Source organism: Rhinolophus sinicus, linkage group LG09 (assembly GCF_036562045.2).
Source record: "Rhinolophus sinicus isolate RSC01 linkage group LG09, ASM3656204v1, whole genome shotgun sequence".
Taxonomy (NCBI): domain Eukaryota; kingdom Metazoa; phylum Chordata; class Mammalia; order Chiroptera; family Rhinolophidae; genus Rhinolophus; species Rhinolophus sinicus.
In genome coordinates, this window is record NC_133758.1 from 79,295,629 (window position 1) to 79,322,006 (window position 26,378).

Sequence of the window (26,378 nt, forward strand, 5' to 3'; positions counted from 1 at the left end):
GTCAGACCCAAACCACTTTTATATGTAATTCCTCAAGAAGGAAGCTGGCTAAGACAATGATAATAAGTTATTCCATTGTAAGGGTTTTGTTTTATATATAATTTACACAGCACATCTATGAGCATATCACATTTAAGTTCACAAACAACATTGCGAGGTAGGTGTTACTAGCATTATCTTACAGATGAGAAAACTGAGACACAAAGAGAGAAGATCCTGAAGAGCTTGGCAGTGGCAGTGCCCCAATCTAACCCTTCTCCCTAGAAGGCCACTACCAAAAGCCCCCACCACCTGTTATAAGTACTGCCCCCCTATGCTTCACCAGCAGCACAACTCACACCCCGCACTAGGAGGATGGGGTTGTGACTGAAGCTGACTCAAGCTCCAAGTTAGAGAATGCTAAAGCTTTTCTTTAAGGAGTTCAATAGCAGATGTGCAGTGCCAGAAACTCATACCCTCTGTAGCAACTTAATGTAATATTGGTGTCTGTCCCAGATACTCTGGGTCCCTGAAAAAAATTGCAGAGGGCTATATTGTTGATTTGACTCTGCAGTGGAGACCAAGAAGAACTCCCCACCAAGAGGAAATATTGCCCACAGAAGCATGAGGCTCAGAAGCAGGAGTCACACAGATTTCCTAACAGACCACTTGCCATGGGTCTCTACTAGGGCATCAGATAATCTAATCTCCTGTTCCCTTATCGGCAACATGAGGGTGTGGATAAGCACTGCCATCTCAGAGGTAAGAGTCAATGCAATGTTTACTATGTGTGCCAACATTCTGGAGCAGGAACAGGTGAATAAGGAGCTGAATATGCTACTGAGGAAGTCCAGCATGGGACCAGAACAAGAGTAGAGATAGATGCTCTACCACATTGACAGAATGTAATGTGCCATACAAGAGATACAAGGAAAGCACTCTTGGAAGCATACAGAATGGTGACGAGCAGAAGCAGAAATGGGCTCTGCTTTACTCCTCATGCCCAGCGCTAGGTCTCCTAACCAATTCCCTGTTGGTTCCCTTTGCTGTGACCAAATCTGGGCACACTGGCTATCTTGGCATTTCATGGCCGATTGATAAGGCTGATTTATGAGGAGAAAGAAAGTCAGGCTTTCTTATTAGCCTATTTTACCTTATGGAAATTTCCCTCAGATCTCACAACTCTCCCAGGGCTGGCATTTAGGTCATTTTCTTCTCCAGTTGGCTTTGTTCAATAGCGAAATGTCTGGGCAGTTGGCCACAGCAGAGGGGCAAGTAATGCTTGACTGAGATAAAGTGTGTTTGACTTGGCAGGTGTGCCCAAACCCCCTGAGGGCAGTGAGTGGTATGCTTTATCTAATTATTCACAGCAGGCTGCAGGGATAGAGTAGGGCATTGACCCTGGGATAGAGAGAGAGGCCTCTCTCATGTCAGCGCCAGCCCACCTTGGGAAAGGCAGGCCTACATTTGGAACACTAACCTCCAAACCTGGAAACTTGGACACCAGAAAATTTGACTAAACCACCAAGAAGGTCGAAACAATATAACCAGAAATCTTTCCCATACATCTATAGACACCTTGGATCAAGGGCTTACTGCCACCTCTATGACTTTGGAAAAGTCAACCAGCCTCACTATTCTAACATGACATGAATGCCTTCCTGCAGAGCTGCTTAACAAGAACTCAGAAGACTAAGAAATAGGACCTCTGGAATTAGAAAATTTGGGGCAAGATGTTCTATAGCATCATTACAGTAAAATGTATACGCAGTCCAACAATTAAGTTTGCGAACGCATCCTAGAAAAAGGGCTACATACCTCATTGCTGAATATCACGATGGTCACCTTCAAAGTATTCCCATTGGGAAGCTACACACTGGTGCCAGCACCTTGTTCACCCTTCAAAACAATTTTGGAACTCTTTTTCTAGAATGGCCATCAGAGCTGTTGTCGTATTACCCTCGATGTCCTGAATGTCATCAAAATGTCTTCCTTTCAATATTTCCTTTATATTTGTGTAGAAAAAGAAGTCATTGGGGGCCAGATCAGGTGAGTAGGGAGGGTGTTTCAATACAGCTATTTGTTTACTGGCTAAAAACTCCCTCACAGACAGTGCCATGTGAGCTAGTGCACTGTCGTGATGCAAGAGCCATGAATTGTTGGTGAAAAGTTCGGGTTGTTTTCATCTAACTTTTTCACACAACCTTTTCAACACGTGCAAACAGTAAACTTGGTTAACCGTTTGTCCAGTTGGTACAAATTCATAATGAATAATCCCTCTGATATCAAAAAATGGTTAGCAACATCGTTGCAGCAAAGTTCACGAATTTAATTGTCAGACCTCGTATTTCCCCACTTTCTTTGATATTCATGGCTAGGAGGTATTTTTAAAAGAAGGGCCACCTTTTCAAGTTTCTAAAAGAAATCTATTCTTTTACAAAGTCCCAAGAATGATTTTTGTGTCAAGCTGAAGAGAAACACCTACCTGTTGAGGTGAACTGCCTGAGGACAACGACTGTGTCTGTCCCATTCATTTCTGTTTCTTGAGTGCCTGGCGTGTAAGCGCACTGATGAATATTAGTTTGAATGAATGAATGAATGCTGGAGAGGACCGACTTAGAACTGTATGCACATGTCTAGTCCCATACTTAACACAACATAGGTCCTTAATAAGTATTTTTCTTTTTCTTTTTTCCTCCCTTCCTTTTCTTCCAACATTGCCAAAAATAAAAAAGCGTCTTATAGATAGGCATCAAACATTAAATGTCTTTCAATGGTATTGAGTTCCTGACTATATTTTTCTAATGTTTTCCTCACTTGGCTCACTAATCTTTATTTTATGACTAATTCATTTGTGTTCTATCCTTGGGGGAGAGAGGTGGACAAATGAGACTGAATGGCAGGATGGGCCTAATGTATCCCTACCACTGGGAAACCAAGCCAAATATATGACTAGTAGAGGGTCAGTTACATATAGAAAAACAGTATATATAGTTTTGAATGACTTCGATAAAAATGTATGCAAGGTTTGAGGGGAAAGAGAGTGCTATTAAGTTAAATAGACTGCTAGAATTTCAGAAATATTTGTCAACACTGAAATTAGAATGGAAAAAGAAAAATGTGTAAGTTACAGAGTACCTTAGAGATCATTCAGCTCAATCCCTTTAAACTACAGATTGGAAAACTAAAGCTCAGACGTTTCTAAGGCCACATAACTCATTAGAATTCAGCCATGGCCTTCATCACCTTTATTTCACGCTCTAAGCCAGCAGAAATTCTTAGCCTGATGCATTCGCTAACGCCACGATCGGGAGAACTGATTTCACTGGGCTCATATCACTTTACTCGAACAGAATATTGGACAGAGATCCAGTGGTACTTTTAGTGATTCTTGGGTAAAACAGACCAATTGGAATCAGCTTCTTTGAATAATAGGGTTGGCAAACATCACACAACTTTGGCCTGACAAAAACTAAAGGAGCCAAGTGCCTCATATGGGCTTCAGATTCTAACGTCAACTCGGTACTGATTTTGCAGATTGAGAACAGCAGAGACCATTGACACCTTTCAGTGCAGACAACATGCTCAAAGATGACTTCAGCGTCATAAACTTAGTTCCAGTCCTGGCTCTGATTTCAAGTGATTTAATAAAGTAGACAAGACCACTCACTGCTCTGGGCCCTCAGAGTTGGAAGAGAATTTATAAGTTCACTTCCACATGTAAGTGCCCATGATTCCATTACATATCCAATTACCATGAGAAAAATTTAGACAGGGCACCCTTGAGCCAAGTGGTGAAAAGTTAGCTGCCACATCAGCTTAACTAAGTTTTAGTACACTCAACGAAACATTTTATCCATAACATGTGCTCTCCATTACAGCTTCTAAACCCTCACTAATTTGTATCAAAACTGAAATGATAATGGACCCCTTAATATCTTAAGGGCCAAAAAGGATTTCAAAGCCATTATTTTAGGAGAAGAAAATTAACAGGGGATTTATTTTTTTATATTTTAGGCCACATTTTCTATGAACTGATTTTATTTCATAAAAAGACTTTCACATGGGCAATTGTGATATTTCATATATTTAATCTTCTATACACATCAACGCCTCTTTCCTCCTTATAGGTTAGGTGTATTCTCTGAGCTCCCATTCATTTGTCTACGCTAATAGGTATCAAAGAGTTTTAGCTTAAACCACATTCAATGGAGTGCAGGTATAATCTCAACAGAAGTATACACATAGATAAATGAAAACCTCAGGAAGGCTCTTTTGGAATACTTTGGTACCAACAGCTCTGGTTGCCATTAACTCTACCCATTTCCTGCTTCTGCATCCCACACTGGGAAACATCCTAAATGGTTAAGATCTAAAAGACCAACACAGTAAGTGTAACTATAATCAACTGAGTTTATTAATGATTTCTTCAAGACCATATCACAGTCCAATAAGCATGGAGCTGTTCGATGTAGTTGTTCTAAAAGCAGCTAATAGCAGGATGTAATTTGAGGCAGCCTCAGCTCACTTACAAAGCCCTTGCTCTGTTAATTGTGATTTCACAGCCCGGTAAACAGCACAGCCTGCAGCTAACGCCTGTGAGGGAACACTTAGCATTTGTAGTTGGGTACGCTCCACTGTTGTTTTTCCTGTCGCCCTGTGGTTAACTTTTCCTTTTTCAAAAGCTCAGTAGACTAAAGTGGTTGCCTTCCTCAGGGAAATGCTCTTTCTTTTTTTTCCCTCACCTGGCAGGAGACAGCCTGTGGATACACCTATTATTTTGCTTTTGTTTTCACCTCTCACTTTTTCACCATTGTTCTCACAGCAGCAGCATGTGGCCAACACACATTTTATGTCTCCTTACAGCTGGCTGCCATCAATCCCTGTGATTAAACAATAGAATGCCTTTTTCTGCCCTGGCTCACCCATGCCAGTATCTCTGAGTCTTTAAATAATTGTCCCCTCGGGAAGGGGCTATACTGTCTAATGGAAGGAAAATGTCAGCAGGAATTCCAAATCACTTGGGGGACAGTAACAGATTTCTGTCTAGAAGAACACATATTTGAAGAACCAAGCACAGTGTCTTACATCTACAGATGTTGCCAAATGTGCGTCACATGCAGACTAGAGTTCATCCAAGCCAAAGAGCCCAAAACTAAGTTTTAAAGCAAGACTCTAATATAGGAACCGTCTTACCCCATGGGACTCTGATCCTTCATATAAAAATTGAGAGCATCAGTGTCAGACTGGATGATTACTAATGCTTTCCTGCTAAAATATTTTATACTCTACAAATATTCAGATTTTAAACACAAGAATACACATTTAATTGTGATGCAGAGAATAGTGGCTGTTTGAAGAAAGGAGCAACAGAACTAGTGTATTGTTTGTGAAGATTTTCATAGAATTCGGCTCCTGTCCTGTTGTTTACTGATTGCCATAAAATCAACTCAAAACTCCGAAAAGAACCCTTCTCTTCTCCTTTTCGCTCACCCATGTCAAACAAAGCGTCATTATTCTTGGCATCCCATATGTCAAGCCTCCACGGCTCTACTAACACATTCTAGAAGAGTGTTAGAGGGCAAATGTTTAAGAATTTGTTTCAATCAACACACATACATCATTTAACACACTCAGATGCTGATGTTCTAGAAGGGGATTATATGTAAAGTCTATGGAATATCATTAATATTTAAGGAAATCCACATGCTCATTCTTTGTGCAGTTTTAACTAAAATATAAGGTAATGTTTCTCAGCAAAAAAAGTCAGAGCTCATCGTCTAATTCTTACACCCACTACAAGTTTTCTACCTAATAAAGAAATGTTTTTTTTAAAAAAATTTACTTTCCCTTGGGTATTCAGTTTTCCTCTGGGTGTCGTGTGAAATACCATCCTTTGGGTAACATCTGTGTGTCCCACCACAGGCCCTATAAAGTGGCAGCTTTCCTACTGTGAAATGGGTCACTGGTATTCGGTGGAGGAGGATGCTTGGCTAGTTCTGCATCCACACTGCTGAGGCAATTTTGCCTACAATTTCACAGGAATTGCAGTTCAGGGCTTCTGAAATTCCCCAAGGTTATTACTCCACATGCATGCTAAACAGCAAGGTGTAAATGTCTTGCACTAAAACCACAATTAAAGAAACATCTGGGCGGTGGGTGGAGTTGGCCCCAAAGATGAACCTGATGAGACAGCTAATGGATGTCAGGTGTGGAGACAAATTCATGTTCAAAGGTCCTCTCCCTAGTTAGAATCATTTCCATGTGTCATGGCCTAGAGAAAAGGGTCTCTTGAAATTAAACTGGAACATATATAGACTTAAGACAAACTATTTTTGAAGCAAAAATACTATAGGAATTTAAGCAAATTTAACACAAATGTTTTCAAGGAAATTGAAGCACTAGAAAGATAAGCCACTGAAGGTGATTTACATGCTCTACTTATCAGCCTTTCAGAGTCCTCTGAATGTTCAGACATAATTCCCAAAGGCAGGAAATAACAAAAGAAAGGCCAAAGAATTCAGAATCAGACAGATCTGCTCCATTACTGAGTAACTGAAGAGTCCTAGGCAAGTAGTACTTAAGTTTGCCCCTAAGCCAGTTTTACTCATCTTTTTACAACAGAAATCTTGGGAGGAATGAGTACTTGTAAACCAACTTGCATGTGAATTCAAAAATGTTAATTTTTTTTTTTCATTTAGGAATAAAGGAACTAGTGAGAAACAAAACTCGGATTTACTGCAAAGTATAAAACAAAGGAGAAAATATCTATTGAGTCAGCAAATACGTTTTGCATACCTGCTATGTGTTGCCTGGCAACACATTATCCAGCATAAGCAAAGATCACACTAACCTACCTAGATCTGCTGGTGCTCACAAGCTTAGTTATGATAACTGGTTTGTGCAAAGCTTGTCAGGTTTGTGTACCACAGTTTCCTTTATGACCAATGGCATGCTTTTGCAATACAGACTATGGCCAAACATGTAACACGAATGTTCTCTAGAATAATACAACTTGGATAAGTCAAATGGTGTAGACCTTACTAGTCCCATAAGCTAACCAAAGAATTAACTTGTTCAGACTTAGAAAAATATGCTGAGTTGAGAATTAAAAGGGAAAACATACAGTGTTATCTTTGTGTTTTCTAGGAGCCTAAAAAAATGGCCTGTAAAAGAGAAGAGAAAAACAAGTGAATGGGTAAAGCGATTGAAACTGGTGAGGCTAAGACTAAATTTAGAGTGACAAGAGATATTTGAATCTGTTCAAGTGACTACAGATAAAGAATACAAGTATAGAGCAGTATCTTATCTTGAGTAGATGGAAGTGAAGGGAAGAAAGGTGTATAAGGTCCAAATAGAAGAAGGCTACTTCAGTCAGAAACAAAGGTCAGTAAAAGACTGATGTTATCTAATGGTAGGAACAGAGAAAAGAAAGCCAAATTTGGAGCACTGTGATCAAAACAACAACCAGGATTTGATGAAAGCTTAAGCATAGAGAAAAAATGTGTACCTGAAAGACTGCAATAGGTAGGTTAATTCAAATCAACTTTCTAGACAATGGATTTGTGACCTTTACAAATATGAGAGTCTGTTGTAACCAGAAATACGGAGCATAAGGACGATAATAGAAGCTGATGTCTGAGATACATTCTGAGGACTGTGACCTACTGATGTTTTGATCTTGGGTCCATCTGTGGGCATCAGTTTCCCAGTTATCCAAAATGGCACCAGGCATCCCAGAGGGTAGAATGGTAGCACTCAAAGATTAACCACATCTGGAAAGAGCAGTGGTATCTGCAGCCCTTGGGACTCTGCCGTAATGGTTTGTCCATGCTACCTTGAAATAGTGGTCTACCCAACCTGCACGGTAGAAGCAAACAATTACCACAGTGAGGGAGGAGTTTTTTTGGACTTCTTCATCAGGTTTGTCACATTGGAGTGCTCTGCCAAATGAACTTGGGTTACACTTCTTATTTAGTTATAGTTAACAGCCCCAAGAAACATTTTTTTTAAATTGTATTTAGCAGGAAATGCTATCACATCCATCCTTATACTCTTAGATCCTACCAGCAGGCCTGGCACATAATAGATACAATAAGTGATTTTTTTTAAATTATCGAACACAATTTCTTGAACACTGGAACACAAGAAAGCCAAAGATTAATTTCATGCATTTTACAGAACTCAAACTGTGAAAGCAGCAATTGCCTCACTTCAGAATGGGCCTGAAGTTCAGCTCCTTCGATTGGAGCTCACTTTGCACCTTTCTAATCCCATCCAGCCTGAGCTGTTAGGTCGCAGGTACTGATTGTCAGACTGTATGCGTGTGACTGGTGTATTTATTTACACTCCGATTCCTGGTTTCTGCTTAGATACAGGAAGGAAAACAAAGTGGCTGACTTCTTATTATAATGACAAGGAGGTCTCTGCATGGCCAGCACTCCCTGACAATGAGGTAAAGCACCTCATTTTACACCAGGGCCTCTCTCCAGGCATTAAGGGATTCTCTCATCAGGGTTTGTGTCTTCAATAAGCCCACACTTGCAAGTTTATGTCAATTCCCCTGTGGCCAATTTGTCATATAAAACCATTGTAAAAAATACACAGCCACACTAGCTATTCTTTTTCACTTTAGCCTGTTTTTTTTTTCATGTTAAATGTTCGCTGAAGTATGACATACATACAGAAAAATACATATACCATAATTGTGCAACTTGCTGAATTTTCACAAACTGAAATGCCCCCCGCCCATGGAACAGGAATGCAGATCAATAAGCAGGTTATTAGGAAGTACTCTCATGCTTCCTTCCAGTCACTAGCTTTCCACATCTCCAAGAGTGAAATCCATCCTGACTTCCAACACCGTAGATGAATTGTCCTTGGTTTGGGCTTTTATATAAGCAACTTCATACAGTATGCACTCTGTTTGTACCTCACAGTCTTCCCTTTATTGCCTGGAGAAACAGGCCTTTGTGTAATATTGGAGTGCCATAATTTCATGCTGATAACTTGGGTGTGACACACAAAAAAAGGAAAGCACACCTTGAGGCTGTGTTATACGAGGGTTTTGTATCATTCTTGGTCTTTTTAAAACATAAAGTCAGAACAGTTTAAAGGTTCAAGCTATATACAAGACACGTTAGTCTTGTCAGTTGAAAATCTATGCCTCAAGTTATGGCTGTAATTCGTATGTTAGGCGCTTCCCATATGCGGATGTGGACTAAGACACAGAGATCAATTCTCCCAGAAACGCAAGCAGTAACTGGATAAGAAGGCAGAAGGCAGCCCAGACTTGCTGGCACAGGTACAGTAGTTGCTATGGAATTTAAAAACTAATAACTGTTACAGCCACAAGGGCCCAAAACCTCTGTAGCTGAGGCCCCTAATGCCTTGGGATAATAAAAATGAAGACAATTTGGCTGGCGGCATCTTAGAAAATATTTTGTTCTTGGCAAAGGAGTCAGTTAATGTCCTAGTTCAGAATGACTCAGAACAAGAGGTGCCCAAACCTCTCCTAATAAAACTCAGTATGACAGGAGAGAATCAATGGAGCAAGGATGAAAACATATTTTTCCGGAGAAACAGAATAAATCAATTTGCTGTGAGCACCTTGCATCTTTTTCTTGAGTGATCACTGTCCATCTTCTGGCATTTTATGGTCTTTAGAACCCATAAACACCAAAATTTACTGGACACCTTAGAGGTTAGGCCCCACCTTGTATCATTCAGACAGTGAGCAATTCCCCAAGATCACATAGTTCCTAAAAATCAGCCAGGACAAAGGCAGGATGCTGGAGGAGTAGCACCAGGCCGCTCTGTTCACTACATGCGGAAATAAAGATGAGGTAGTTCAAGTTTTCCAACCCTGGAACAGTGGCTTTGGACTATAGGTAGTTTTAAGGAGAGTTCAGAATACCCCCCAATTTCAATGGAGTCACTGAAAATTATCCTCACTACCTAGAATTTGAATAGTGGCTAACAGTTATTGAGCTAATGCTATATATTAATTATAGCATTTAATACTGAAACCAACCTCATGAGATAGGTACTAATATTGTCTCCACTTTACATATAGGTGAAATGAGGCACCAAGAGGTGGCATTGTGCCAAGGTCATGAAGTAAATTCAAACATTTTTTTGAACAAAGAGTCCACATTATAAAACAGTGACTTTCAAACTTTCAAAAAATTGTTTTTACCACAATTCATTAAGAAACTGTTTTATACTATAACCCAAAACATACACTCATATACACAAAAATACGTCCCAACAAAAAGTTTTAGAAAGTCATATTCACCCTTATTACAGGCCTTAGATCAGAGTTTTCATATTTTCTATTATATTGTAAACATTTCTATTTCCTTTTAAGTTGCTCATTACAGTTCATTAATTCAATACAATTCATGATACACGAATAGTGTGTGATCTGCAATTAGAAAAACGCTGGCCTAAAGCATTATATTATATTGCTTTCCCAGGCTCTTCCAGTGTGATTCTCTAGGAATGGATTATTAAGATCACACTGTTAAATTTACCATCAGTGGTATGCTGGTCAGTGTTTAACAACTAGATATTCAGGAGTTGTGAGGGGACTGGTTATTAATGCTTGCTGATTTCTGAAATATAAATACTCCCTCTGTGGCCAATTTGAAGCTATCAACATGACGTTCCTAAACAGACTTGGGAAGAAATTAGTATAAATGGCTCTTGAGAGCTCATACCAGCCAACTAGAGTACACCAATAATTTACCTCTCGCCCCAATTTTTAACAAAACAGAACTGAAAAAAAATGTTTTAAAGTCATGTCAGTGACCAGAAGACATGGAGATAACTTATCAATGTCATTTAATTGTCTATTTAATGGCAATTATTCTAAGCCCACAGTCTCACAGTGTCTCATATATACAAATAGTTTCCATTTGAGTATGGGGTTCATTCATAGTGCTATCACTTGAAGAATATCAATTAGTCCCTGATAGTTCATTGTCTGTACACTGAGGTGTCTAAAATGTCATGATCAAAAATGTTTCCTTCTTCTTAAGCTAATGTTTTGGCCCATTTAAAATTCGACCACTCATAAATGTGTGACAAATTAATTTGTATTAATGTGCTAAAAACAGATGGCTTAATATAACAGATGATTTTATTTATGATAAGTATAATAAGATAATTGAGAAAATGGGAATTCTGATAAGAGTATGAAGGAAGGAATGACTTTGGAATAGTTGCATTTCTAGGAAAAGTCATCATAAATAAGATGGGAATCCCCAGGAGTCCTGTGGCCGTCTGAGATTCAGGACAGCATCAGGCACATGTGAAAGGCAATAACTGGGTAGGAGGAATGTTACAGCATTAAATAAAATAATCTATGTAAAACATTCATCACAGTTTTTGGCACAGAGCAGGTGCTCAATAAATTTCAGTATCTTTAAGGAAAAGAGATGGGAAAAGAGGAGAGGTTCTATTCAGGAATCATTTAGTGGCAAGTGACAAAAAACAGATTTCAAACTGACTTAGGCAAAAAGAGGACTTTATTATCTCAGATGCCTGGGAAATTTTAGCTGAATTAACTAGCACATATACTATTGTCAGGTTTCACTATTTCTCTGTCTCTCTGCTCTGCATCTCAGAAAGGTTCTTGCCTATGGTGGTAAGATAACGCCAACAGCTCTAGGCTGACATCCATTTTTCTAAGGCGCTCTAACAGAAGGAGGATACTTTCCTCCTGGTAGTTCTAAAACTTGTTCCAAAATTAATCCTGGTTGACAATAATTTGGTCACAGTCTTATCCCAGAACCAATCACTGTGGCCAGGGACACATCACACTCCGGGTAGTCATGTGTGTCACAAGCTATATATGTATCAAGCCAGGAATGAATTCACTTTGCCTTATAAACATATGTGTTTTTTCCCAATAGAAAATTGTGCTAGGATTTTCAGAAAATTTGTATATTCATGTTAGTCAGTCAACTACAAGGGGAAATCCAGGCTAACCTTCGTGCTCATCATTTCCATGCAGCTCTCTGCCCCACAAATTGCACCCACTTCAGAACCCAAGAACTCTAATTTCTGCCTATTAAGATCAAGTAGACTGCCACCGTCTCATGGCAGAAAAGTGGGGGGAATTCATAGTGTAATCATGAGGCCTCCCTTATGTTTTTCTTTTTTTCTCTCTCAAGGACCATAGTTTGCCTTTTCAGTTTTGTCCAGTTTTACAGCTATTTTTAGAAAAAGGGCAAGTACAATACTAGTTCCTATAACATGGCCAGAAGCAGAAGCTGGCTAGAGATATTCTGAAGACTTTATTTAGCATTAGGCAAAGATGGTGGTATTTCAAACATTTTACAATTTACATGCTGAGGAAAACTGGAGCGATGGGGATAGTGTTGTGGAAACATGTATGGTATGTGTTCTTTTTTGTAAGACTTGATTGGGTAATAATGATAAAAGTCTTCTTAAATCCTAATTCTATATTTAGTTCTCACTACTACTTTGAACAATTTGTTTCTCTCTCTCTCTCTCTCTCTCTCTCTCTCCCTCTCTCTTTTCAGCAATATACAGAGGGTGTCAAAAAAATGTATACAATTTTAAGAAAGGAAAAACTGTATCAAAATTGTAATACTCAATATACACCGATAACAAAAGATAAATTCAAGTCACGTGTATACATTTTTTTGGCACCCCTAGTATAATGTAAGTCTTTCTAACCAGAAGGCAGTAAGACTTAATTCATTGGGCAAAACACTTTGATATTATTCAAGAGAAAGCATTGTGTACACACAGGACATTATTAATAATAGTCACTTAATGGATCATATTGCCAACAGGTAAAAATGTTCTCCTGTGAACAGTATTACTCCATTTCTTCCCCAGTACCATTTTTTCCAGAGCTAGAGGGAAAGCTTTTGACAATCCCAGTTTCTGTACTCTCTGTTCATGCTGACAATCTTGTAACTTCTATTAGACTTGGCAGCTTCTAAAAGGAAAAAGACAAAGGTAGACTGCAGGGAGTTTGGGGAGACTCTAGTTCCAAGGCTTTGTAATGAAGTTAGGAAACTCGAGGGTGAAAAACAGCTGAGATGGCAACACACACACACAAACACACACACACACACACACACACACACACACACACACAAAAATACTGTGAACTTTGGCATTTAGAAAAATAAAGATACACTTTGAAGGGAAGTGAATACGTCTTTCATATATTCTACATTGAACGATCCAACCAAGTTAATATTATTGATTAAAAGTAAATTACTAGCAATTACCTTAAGGACCAAAGTTCAGCAGAATTGTAAATCTGTTTTCCTACCTTATAAAAATACTTTCCTCTAAATTCATAAGAAAAAGGAAATAGGAGATATGACTTTGTGGGGGTGGGTGGGGGGTCCAAGGCCAACTAGTGAATTAAGCATTTCTCCTTTTGGCATTATCAACATCCCTTTCTGGCTTCATCATCCAAATAAGCCATGTCCCCATCTTCAATGAAGTGACCTATGGTTCTTGGGCTTCTTTTATCTTCTCTACGAATAAAACATGCTCATCAGAAAGGGTCTGAATAATTCATTCCCACCACTCAAACTAATATTTCGGTTATTTGAAGTTTTATATATACATTTATATACACATTGTGGGATTTCAAACTTCTTCAAGCAGAGCTCTCCTCCCTCGCTTGAAATCTTAAACAGAAGCCTGGCCTCCACTTTTCTGCCTTGCCATTTATGTTTTCAAGGAACTTAACCTGTTATTTGGTGTGTAGCTTTCCATTCCTTCTAATTTCTCTCAGAAAAATAATGTACATCCTAACCTTTCTAATTTCTCCAAGTGCTCTCAACTTTTCCAGTTTTACTTTTTAATTTTTCCTTAAAAATCTGCAATTCATAGTCAAAGGAAAGGTCAGAACTATTTGGGCTGAATTTCTCTAGTGTCAAAGTTGAATCTTGACTTACTATAACATCATGTGGAGTAAACTGGGTCTTCTCAGTGATCTTCTTCATTCTCTAACAGAATTTCCAAATTATTTTTCCAATCTCATAACTAATCTCTGAAAAACTTACCTGCTATTTGGATTTCAAAATTTCACTAACATTTGACAACTATACGTGAGGCATTGTAGACAATACATCAATGTCTAAGGAACATACAATTCTCTTCCTATCCAGTAGCTTACACTCTAATGGGGAAGAAAGAACCATTTTCGTTTTTTACTATTAAGTTTAAATTTTTTAAAAACTATGCAAATAAGTATAAAATAAAATACGATCATCGTGATAAACATAAAACAACCTACATGGGAATTCAGCAAATGAAGAGACCCCTTTACAGCTGGAAGAATATAGACGGCTACAAAGGAGTAGAAATTTTAAGCTAGATCTGATTAAAATGATTAGATTTGAAACAGTCAGCTACTCAAAATAATTTCTTAAAGGCTTCTGGATGAAATTCCCATTGTTTCCGAGCAAGAGTACAGGAATTAGAACTGTGCAATGATAACGTCCTGCTATTAAAAATGCCAACAGAGCTGCAGTCTCTGTTTACCCATTTGAAAATGGCAGTCTAAGGAAAAAACGTCATGTCTTTTGTTGCCCATAATTCTGAGAGCTGAAAAATTTATAATCAAATTGTATATACTAGCTTTAACCCTAAGTTTTCTCCAGATCAGTTGAGTGTGCAGGCTTTGAACACTCAGAAACCCTTCAGCAACTTAAAGGTTTATTTGCAGGAAAGAGTGAGCATGGTTTCTGGCATTATATCTCTCTTGGATAAACTACTTATTCATTGAGTCAAACTGGATTTTATTTCCGACACCAAGTCCCTGGGCAAAGTCAAGAGATGAAGGAAAATACATATTAGCATATGCAAAGTATAGAAATGCTTCCTGCCCACATATTATTCTAGGGGTTATATTCACAGCAAACCTCTGAGATTCCATTAATGCTTGGATTAATAAAACATTGGTGAGCAGGTAGCCTGCGGAGAGGGCTACACATGCTTGTTTATAGTTGGCACATCGCTCATCATCCCTGAATGGAGAACTGCAACTGCAGAGCTGCAATTCTCCAGCTGCATATGAATGTGGTTGCAGTAGGGGGCCTGTTTATCTGGGGAATGTGCTGCTAGCTGATTTATAATGAAAGGAGCCAGAAAAGAAGTAGTTGGTGCCCTTTCCCACAATCTGATAAACTGGTACACAGAGATAAACAGTTGCATTGAATTAAGCATGTTTGTCTATTTTTCAATGTTAAATTTTAATTTTCCGTGGTTTTTTTTCAGTTTCTTAGGGCTTCATTTTAAGTAATGCTAAGTATTTTTAAATTATACATGGCCTTACAGTCATAATCATTATAAATTCTGCTTTAAAGAAACAGTAAATAAGAAAATATTAAGACAGTGTATTTAAACATTACTCTAATTGATTTTTAATTTGTAATTCTCTAATACTACATTAAATGTTACTTAAAGAGACTCTGTCAGAGGACTTAAAGGAAAAATATTTTACATAATATTGTTGTTAGTCAAGTTGTTTTTAAGATCTGTATATCTAATTTCTAAAGGTATATCTTATACGTAATACATAATGGATTGCTTTTTGAGTCAAGCACTTCATAATAATTGCCATGTTAAAGGAAACCCACGATATACTTATTTTTAAGATTTTTCACAAACAATAGAGACAGTTGGTAGAAACAGATGAGTACTTTTCCATTAATCTACATAAAAATATCTAAGCATTTCGAATGTTGACAGCAGGGATAATAGTCATTTGTTTCCAATTGGGTATCCAGTTCATGGCCTAGCACACACATAGTAAGTATTCCATAAATATTTGATGAGTGAATGCATCTCCAAAGCTTTTAAATAGGCTAATATGCATGTGCCTAATTTAGTATTCTCCTGACTGAAAACTTAAAAAAATAAACGTAGGTCAACTTGGGGACACATCTCTCCTTGCTTTATAGGGACCCACCTCCGCTGCAACTTCCAAATACAAAGGCAGCATTTTCTCCTTCATGTATAAAAAGTCATTCCTGTAGTCCTACCTGTTGTCAATCCTATCCTGAAAGAGCATAATAGGGTAAGAGCACTTGCGACGATTAGGTAGGTAATGAAATAAAACAATCCATTTCTCTACTTGAACTCCCATTTCCTGTGCCACAAATAAAATAGCAAAGAGTCATTTGCAAACATAAATGTCATGGCTTCAGGAAACATTTGTTGAATATCTCCTGGATTGAAGACATTATGCCAGGCCCTGAAAACACAGAGATGAATAAAACACAGCCCCTACTTGTGAAATACGTAGATTGATAGATACTATTACTTTAGTGTAATATGGTGTTTCATTTTGAAAGCTTTCTTGGACTAAGAGCATTTTCCAAAGAGAGAATGAACTTTTTCATAAACTATAAGGTCATCTTTATTCTTTGTGTAGTCAAAATTCATATTCAACAGATACCTACATTTTTTCATAGGTAATGGTAAAACTGTGCTGATGACCTTCTTTGAATTAACTATTCTTTTTTATTAGGCACATAAAACAATTATTTTATAGAGCAATTTCTGCTTCTTTATCATTAATGATAATGATCACAGTGTCTTTTGCCTTCAATGGCAATTTTGCTTCAAAGGGAATTAAGTGTACCTAAAGATCAAAGAGAAACGAGAAATTGATATGAAACAAAAAAAGTTCTACTACGGTATCAACTTTTAAAATTACTATTATTATTAGCCTTGTGGCAGATCTCCCAGAGAAGCTCTGGGTTAACACTGAGCATTCCAGTGCCTGCTGCCATCATTGCCAAGATTCACACCTAAATAAATAAACAAAACAAAACCCAAAGGACTTGCACGTCTCAAGAAAACAAGCCGTTACTTGCTCCATGCAAAAGGAACAGAACGCATGTGGAAAGCTGGGTTTTAAAGGGCACTGCTAACACGAGAAAGGACAAATGTCAAAAATGTTGAACGTTGGACTCATTCCTGTCCCTTTTTGTTGTTGTTGTTAAGTTTTGTTTCTTTCTTCAAACATTAAAAATTCTATATGCTATGCCACTTCATTTATTCCCAATGAGCAGACAGGAAACAAATATAAATTGTAATAGGAATGGCAAACATTTCTTGAACTAGCTACAGCGGGAATATAAAGCAAGAAGTAAAAAATTTCACTAGAGAAGGAAGATTGCAAAGAATTATTGACCTTTCCTGGTAGTGACTACTGAGTCTTAAATGATAAGTAGATGTTACCAGATAAATGGGTGTAGATGGGCATTCCTGGCCAAGGGAAAAATGGAAGCAGAATCAAGAGGTAATGTCCTGGCATCCACTAAAGTGAACATAGTTCAATAGGGCTGAAGTGCAAGGTTTGAAGGCAGAAGTGGGATGAAGTTGATGGGCATGGTAAATAGTAAGACTTGAAAGCTAGCGAGAGACAAGATCATGGGGCATGAAGAAGTCAACTGTGTAAACTAGAGGCAAAGGAAAGTCAAAAATAGATTGGAAGGAGATGAGCCACTCTGAGTAGCAGCTAAGATTATACATTAGACAGAGAATTTCCTCCAGTGGGACACTATTCAGATTATTAACATTTGTTAACTTATCAGAGAGCACACAGGTGGAGGTGGTGTGGCTTTCAGGCATCCTGATTGAGTTGCGGAGCAGCCAGGAGACCCCCCTCTTTCACACAACCCCACCAATACACAATTATGCACAAAAGCAGGAGAGCAGACAGGCACACTCAACCACACACATGGGCATGGACCGGCACCCTGTCAGGAGAGTGCTCCAGGAGCCCCTGTCACCACTTCTCTCACATAACTCTGAATGTTATAGAAGCTCACCTCACCTAGGAGGAAAGGGGATAAGTAAGCAGAGTGAATGTGCTGACTAAAAAGCTGGTGACAAGGAGTAGAGCAGTCCATTGGTTTGTGTGCATGCAACCAGGCTGTTCCACACCAGGGTTTTGGAAAGATCCCTGGAAAGACTGTAGCCTTCTGTCAAAATCATGATCCTCCCAGTGGGGCTTTGCCTGATTCCTAAAAGTTGCATATTTTCTATGCTATGATGTAAAAACAAGCTCAATTTATGGAACTCTTAAGTAACAATCTACTGCGCAAACCCTAGCACTAGTGCTCACTGCACTGTAAATGTGAAGACCACATCAGGAGTTGCATAACGCTGGATGGCTGGAGGAGGCAGCCACCAGCACATTCCCCATTATCTATACTGTAAAGGTTATACAATAATAACACTTAAAGTTTTGTACTTGAGGAAGGTTATCTTTTCCTAATTCACAGAAAGGTGCTTTGGATATTGGCAGCAGCTCTCTAGAAATCTACTGCTACGTCCTGTTAGAGATAGTAAGAGCCTGGCACAGTGGGGATAGAAGAGAAGAGACAGATTTGAGAGATATGAAGCAGGTAGATTCTAAAGAACTTAGTGGCTTAATTGAAAGAAAATAGGAGAGGGTGAAATGAGAAGGGTTCTAGCAGGCAGGTTTCAGGTACGAGAACCTGAGTACAGAGAAGATCTATTCACAGAGATAAGGGAGAACTTAGGACACATAGACCTTGACGTGACAGAGGGATGTGTAGGATAGAGCTGTTAAGCAGGCAGTTCACCTAGGAGTCATTTAAGTGGTAGTAAAACTGTAAGCCCTGGATGAGCTAGCCCAGGAATGGGGCAGAGGTGGGGAGTGTGCAACAATGAAATTTGAGCTGCAGTCAAAAATAAAGCATGCGAACAGAAACCCAGAAAGTTGCAATCAGTATAAAACAGTCAAGATTTCAATTAAATCTTGAGGACTACCCTGGATGTATTGAATTTACAAGCTGGTAGATCAGTAGTAGCTTTTCCCCAAGCCATTTTGCTAGAGCAGTGGAGGCAGGATCTTGGTTGCAGTGGGCTAAGAGCATCTGGAATGAGAAGTAAGGACAATGCTGTGGACAATTCTTTGGAAGAGGTCACCTGTGAGGGGAGCACAAGGATGTGGGGGTAGGAAGGCAGAAATGGCGACAGAATCACAATTGTGTTTTGTTTTGCTTCCAAATGGAAAGGCAAGAATGGATAAAAAGGGATTGGTTATAAAGGTACCTGAAAGAGAGGGGATAAAGACTCATTACCAAGTTGTTACCCTACCAATTGCTCAGCAAATGACTCAGTAGAGAGGGTACTGAACTTGGCATTAGAAAAACCAGAGTCTGAACACTACCAACATTCTAAGAACACTTTGTCAGGTCACTTTACCTCTTTAGTCGCCAGTGTCCATTTCTGGGAGCCGGGACCACTAAGATCGACATCACAGTGGGTTGTAAAGGTGAGAATATTGTGGTAGAGTGCCTGGTGCAGTAGTGCAGAGTGTGTTTAGTAAATGGTAATTTGCGTCATTATCCCATCAAAGGTCTGAGTGGGGACCATCAATGTAATCACTGTTGTTTTCTTTTTCATTTTTACTCCTATTTTTTTTTTCTCTCTCTAGGAATTTGGTGACAGGCTCTGCTAGTCTGTTCCTCCCTTATTTGAAGGACAGGCCAAAGACCCAGTTTGGAAATGAGAGAGGAAGACTAGCATACAACACTGGCTCCATCCATTGATATTTCCTAGAGTTAGAGAAAGAGGATTCATGAAGATGTTGACAAGACTCCAAGTTCTTACCTTAGCTTTGTTTTCAAAGGGATTTTTACTCTCTTTAGAGGACCATAACTTTATGAGGAGGGAGATTAAAATAGAAGGTGACCTCGTTTTAGGGGGGCTATTTCCTATTAATGAAAAAGGCACTGGAACGGAAGAATGTGGGAGAATCAATGAAGACCGAGGGATCCAACGCCTGGAAGCCATGTTGTTTGCTATTGATGAAATCAACAAAGACAATTACTTGCTACCAGGAGTGAAGTTGGGTGTTCACATTTTGGATACATGCTCAAGGGATACTTATGCATTAGAGCAATCACTGGAATTTGTCAGGGCATCTTTGACTAAAGTGGATGAAGCTGAGTATATGTGTCCTGACGGATCCTACGCCATTCAAGAAAATATCCCACTGCTCATTGCGGGGGTCATTGGCGGCTCCTACAGCAGCGTTTCCATACAGGTAAGACTGGCCAATGCTACTGCTAAATCATTGTGTCTCTTTGGTTTTATGTGTTGGGGGAACAACAAAAAAAAAAGAATATCTTATTAACTTCATCAATAGATAATATTAAAAATATAATTATTCATTTCGATGGGTATTTGATAACATAGATAGGTTTGCAAACAGAACAGTTCTCTATCAACGAAAATTGTTTAGTAGTATATCATATAGCGTCACAACCTACCCCAAAATTCAGTGACTTAAAACAAAAATGATTTATTATGATAGTTAACAAGTCTGAAGATCAGTAGGAATGAGCTGATCAAAGCTGGGTTCAGGCGGGGGTGGCTCTGTTCCAGGTTGTTCCTCCACCTTGAATCAGTGAGCTAGCCCAGGCATATTCTTCTCAGAGTGATGGCAGCAGTACAAGAGAATGCAAACTTAACTGCACAGGCCCTTTCCAAGCTTCTGCTAGCGTGACATCTGCTAACATCCCCTTATCAAAGCAACTCACAGGACTCAGCCCAGAGACAAGGAGGAGGGAAATATGCCCAGACCACAAGACAAGTGCAGCAAACTTGCATCACAAACGATGTGGGTGTATGGTAATGATTTTCAGCCATTGATACCATCAACCACAAGAAAGTACAATGTCACTGAACTCTATTTTTTCACACTAATTTATACTAAAGCATAGTTTTTTTCAGAGGTAAATTATCAACAATTTCTCATGGCATAAATCTCAAAATATATTCAGAAAAGCCAGATAATTACTACAAAAAAAGAAGGACCAATTTTGTACACAACTTAAATTAGATAAAAAGCTAGTAATTGGCTCTCATAATTTTGTTAGGGAAAGAAAGAACATACTGGTATTCTTTGAACTCTTGCAACGCTCACTTACAGGGTCCCAGAATTTTAGACATGGAAATGAGCTGAGAAATCACCCAGCTCAGCTTTCTCATTTTCCCAAGTCCCAGAAAGATTGGTTTCATGAAACTCCCATTGGTAGGTAGCACAGGAACTAGAATTCAGGTAGATCATTTGTACTTTTGTGCTCTTTCAACCATCTCATATGATGTCTAGATGTTACTTGAAGTTCAATATATATATTTTTTTTTATGATAAGAGCACTAATGTCACAGCAATAACAGGTCATGATTCTAGGAGTCATATACTTTGCCTCCCACCAAATTAGTGTAATCAAAGCTCCAAGCACTAAAGGAGGCTATATTACAGTCATGCTGTATTTATATGTCACAAACCACTTAAATTGGCTCTATTTGTATTGGAATAACCTTGTTTCTATATCCCAGATTCGTGGCATTTAAAACATTACATATAGCTCTGTGCTGTTCTAAATGAGCTATTTCAAATTTATTTCCTTCTTCTGAGCACATGCTCATATAATGAGTAATTAGGATAATTGGTTTTTCATAAACACCCTTTAACTTCATTAGATGGATAGACAATATTACACATCTCAAAGCATATCATGTTAATTTTGCCACTATTTCTATACTTGGATCAGGAGAGATGGAAATTGCTATTTAAAAAGAGAGAATTAAAGATATGTATCTGCCATACTTTCAGTAAAATTTCACTAGATGCATGCGAATCATTTTATAAATATTTATATTATATCCAATATTATCACTAGTAAGGGATTTTGTGAATAGTACTCTACAGTAGATGTGTAAATATCTATTTATCTAAAGTAATTAACAAACTGCCAGGCAAATAGATATGTTTAACCTAATTTTACTATTTTATTACCTATATACTCCTCAAAAGAGGCCAGATTGTTTTAGGGGGAAAGAATGAGGACTGTTAAAATACTGTACTTGTTTACAACAGAAGAAGCCATTTCTTAATCATCAAAGGACCTGGCTTATTGTTTTATCTGGTCCATATCCCCATAAAGTCACAAATGCTAATATGGTTTTTGTCTCCACAATATAAATTTAAAAACTTGAAAACTATTATGCTCTACTGAAAATGGTATAGATTTTGCCACTAGAAAGACTTGAGTTTGAATTCCAACCCCAGCAGTTACTAGCTTACCTATAAAATAAGGAAAATAGTTTCTATCTTAAAAACTTGCTGAGAGGATAAATTGAGAGAATTTGTGGGAAATGCCTCACCAAAAAACTAACAGATTCAATAAATGGTAACTATTATACCTGTAAAATTATAGAAAAAGTCAGTGGAAGAGCTACATCTAAAACCAACTCCATGGCTTTCCCTCCCAGTGGCTAAGCAGTTCCATGAAGTCATTACTGTTCCCCCATGCGCTTCATGAGCAAGTCAATCTGTGAGAAGCTCTCACTGTTGTGGTTGTTAAAGAGACCATGAAAATAATAATAAAAAAAACAAACAGTCTTTACCTCAAGAACTTAAAATCTGGCTCTGGGTATAATATTACTATGAAATAACAGTGACTACAATTCAGAATATGTTCATGGGGCTCACAAGTAAGAAATGACCTTTAGAAAGGTTTTGAGGATGACTAATAGGATGAAAGTTGTATTGGAGGAGGGGTAATTGGGCCACAGTGAAAATGAGATGCTGGATCTGAGGAATATCCATCAGAAGGTTGTGACAGAGGTTTGTGTGCAAGAGGTCAGAGACCTTGACGGGAGTAAGGGGGTGCACTGGAGAGGAAGGGAAAGAGAGAGCTTCACTCCCTCCTCCATGGCCCCCAAAGGTCCTGACTGCTCAGGCTCTGATTAGGCCGTACGTGTTCCAGCCAAGGTAAGCAGGGAGATGGAGCAATTTGTCTATACAGTGAACTCCAGGCCATCTTCCAACAGGCCTTCTTTTCAGCTAGGCATCATGAATGAAAAGAGCTCTTAGAGGATTCTTATATAGCTAAGAATTTAAGTATATTATCCTTTTGAAACATATCTGTCTTCTAATAAGAATTCCAAAAAATAGTCAATGGCAATCCAAAGCAATAAATTCCTAACGATGATTTTAAGGCACTCTTGTACATAAATGAGGGAAACATTTTAGCAGAGAGGCTTTTTCGGGGTACCGCTCACACTCACCTACTTCTGCTTCTGGACTGATTCTGATTATACGAGGTCAGACAATTAAGTTCGCAAACCTTTCACCGTGTCTGGTAACCGTGGTGACAGTGTGTAGCTGGTGGCCACAAAGATCCATGCACACCAGTCAAACCTGCCATCCATTTTTAATGGCTTTTGACTTCCTGAATATTTACTGGAAAATGTCTTTGCTTGAACTGAGGAGGGGGCGAAAAAGAGCGTAAAACTATAGAGGAAAATATACTACTACAAATCCACTATACAATTTTTAGAATTCCTATCATCTAATTTAGCATCCAGTTTCAAATCAGGTCACAAAATTTTCAGTAATAAAATTGCCTGTTGAGAGAGACAATTATAGAAAATGATTAACATTTGTGCATCTTCCATTTTGTGGTTGGGTCTGTTAGAGGTTATAATCTTGCCTTTTTGGCCAGGATTGCTTTATCAGTGGGATTGCTTCAGGAGGCACTCTCTCTCCAGCTTCCTCTTCTTTCATTATTTTCCCTCTAAGGAGAATTCTCCTGGAAGTCCGCAGAGGAGATAGTCCCTGCAGCGTTAGTTCATACAATAGGCACTGTTGGCAGATAGTGAAAACAGCATGAAAGGAGAAATGCTTAATGATTTGCTGGGTTAAGCTGCATCACCACTGATGAAGGCCCGGATAATTATTTACCAAGACTCTTATTAAGTAAGACAAACCACTCTGTGGGGGTCCTTTATATAAAGCAACAGTATTGATTCCTTAATTCAGTAATCAATGAAAGCTAGCATCAAAATTCTTCTTTATTAGCAAATATACATGGAATCTATCCGTCACCTCTAGTGAATAAGTTTCTTTTCCAAGCATTTTTAAGATTGTTCTGCTCTTGTCTCTAAGCCTGCAATCTGCCCACTTCAGGGACAATGGTATTTATTCAAGAAGAGAACAGGCCAGTTGCCTTTAGCTATGCAATTGTCTCCATGGTACTTATTTTGAAGCAGTGTTTATGTTTGTGCTTTTTCAAATAGACTGTAGTTAGAGCTTCTAAGTTGTCTAGTCTAAAAGTCTTTTGAAACGTTCCAAAAATGCCCCTCACTCTTTTCAGAGGAGGTATCATTTTATCAGTCTTTCTTGCCTAGCTGGAGCAAATTCTCGCACATGACAGGTTATTGTTGTGTCCCTGAGTGTTAAAGTGACCTCAGCCACGAATGGGGATTTGGGTGACATGGTGTCTGAAAGCTGAACTCATAGAAAGGGCAGAAGAGAGCCCTGAAAGGATCTTACTACCTCTTCCCATCCCTAGTATAATCAGACCTTTTTATAGAATCTTTAGCAATATCCACATCCCAAGCACTCTCTGACCCTGGGAGATGGTCATTATAATATTGCTTATCATGACATGGCTTTGGACATGCCATGCAGTGCTCACATCATGTCTCTGAGAAGAATACTCCTTAAACAAATCCCCTGCAGTAACTTTCACAGATTTTATCTAGATAAGGAGAACAACACATAAAGATACTACTCTATTATTCCTCCTCCATAGTGTGAAAGTAGATCACCACTGGTCAATTTATACTCGGCATTGCCTTCTCTCAATTATTCATTCCTCCTCTAAATTCAAATGTTTTGGGGAAGAGTCACATGTGAATTGTTGGGTCTTCTTATAGGAGCATCAGAAAAATAGTTGAAGGACGTGGAGGTATAAAAACCTTCAGATAGCTAGCTGTGTCCAAGTATCAGATGGCCCACTGAACGGAAAAATTAACACTTTTTGTGGATAAATAAATTGAATGTAGAGCAGAGTTTCTCAGCCTTGGCACTATCAGGATGGACAGTTAATTATTTGTGGTGTGGAGTTGTCCGTGCATTGCGGGATGTTTATTAGCATCACTGACCTCCACCTACTAGACTAGATGTCAGTAGCACCTCAAGTTGTGACATCCAAAAATATTCCCATACATTGCCAATTACAAAATTATCTTTTTTTTCCACTGACAAACTGATTTAGAGCAAGGCACAGTTAGGGCCAATATAGAAAGAGTTCTTAGAATGAAATAGTCTGGAAGGAGGGGTATGTAAGGAAGTGAGTTCTCTGTCACTGGAATTATTCAAGCAAAAACCGGTCTATTATTGAGGAGACTGAAGCAACATATTAGTATTTGAAGTACATATTAGTATTTGATGCTCTTTAAGTTATAATCAGGTATGTCTCAAAAAACCTGTAAGTTTAAAATGTCATATGTTGAAAACATATTTATTTAATACACCTAACCTACAGAACACCATAGCTTAGCCTAGCCTACCATAAACATGCTCAGAACACTTACCTTAGCCTACAGTTGGGCAAAATCATCTTCTTGCTAGTGTCCAGCATCATGAGAGAGTATTGGCCTGCATATGGCTGTCCCTGGAAAATATCAAAATTCAAAGTACAGTTCCTATTGTATGTGTATCACTTGTACATGATTATAAATTCAAAAAATTCTAAGTTGAAACATCATAAGTCAGAGGCCATCTGTACATGATATTTAAGGGCATTTCTTAATTTTTATAATTAATTTTGCTCAAGCAAAATACTATTAGGATATGAATGTTTACAAAGGAAGTAGCTAAACATAAAGCAAAATAAATAATAGGCTCTGTCCCATCAGGGTCACTTTGAAGAAGTCCGGTCAATTGTTATTTCACTTAATTATAGCAGTAGTTTTGTGAAGTTGGTGAGTCAAACATCTCATGACCTATGTACTAGAACTAGGGCACTCATAAAATCATTTGTCATCAGAAAATAAGTATTTATTAAACATATGTATTTTAGGTACAGCAAGAACACTATTGTGTAAAGTCTGGGCAATATGGAGCAGAGAGAATGTAAGATAAAATTTTGAATAGTAGACATCTTATGAGCCCCTGAGATAGGTGAAAACAAATTTGGAAATATCAAATCCATACATAAAACAGGTACAAGTATAAGACCTGAGTATCAGTTGACAACACAAGTGCTAGGAGATCAGAAAGAATAACAGATTGAAAAGAAAGGAATGGAGTTGAACAGGAAAAATCTTTTAGATCTTTGTAAACGGAAAATCTGCCTTTGAAATCTTCCTGGAAATTTGATTTCTCATAGTCTACTGGATAGTATCTGCATATTTTTTCATAAGAGAGAGAACATACTGCCACCTGGAATGTAATCTTCTGTAGCTGTCTAGAGGCCTTGCCAAATCCTTCCCTCCTTCAGTTCTCAGCTCAAACACCAACCCTTTTGAGAAACCTGTCCCAAGTTCCCACTAAA

At 38.4% G+C, this 26,378-nt stretch overlaps 1 protein-coding gene across 1 annotated transcript in view; it reads left to right on the plus strand.

Moving 5' to 3' along the window:
* The window catches only part of GRM3 (glutamate metabotropic receptor 3), a 216,310-nt gene that overhangs the window by 103,901 nt on the left and 86,031 nt on the right, over positions 1 to 26,378 (plus strand). Inside the window, exon 2 of the mRNA XM_019749770.2 lies at positions 19,460 to 20,071. Coding sequence (XP_019605329.2) covers positions 19,604 to 20,071 — 468 coding nt within the window. The 5' untranslated portion in view covers positions 19,460 to 19,603. The remainder of the gene's footprint in view (positions 1 to 19,459; positions 20,072 to 26,378) is intronic.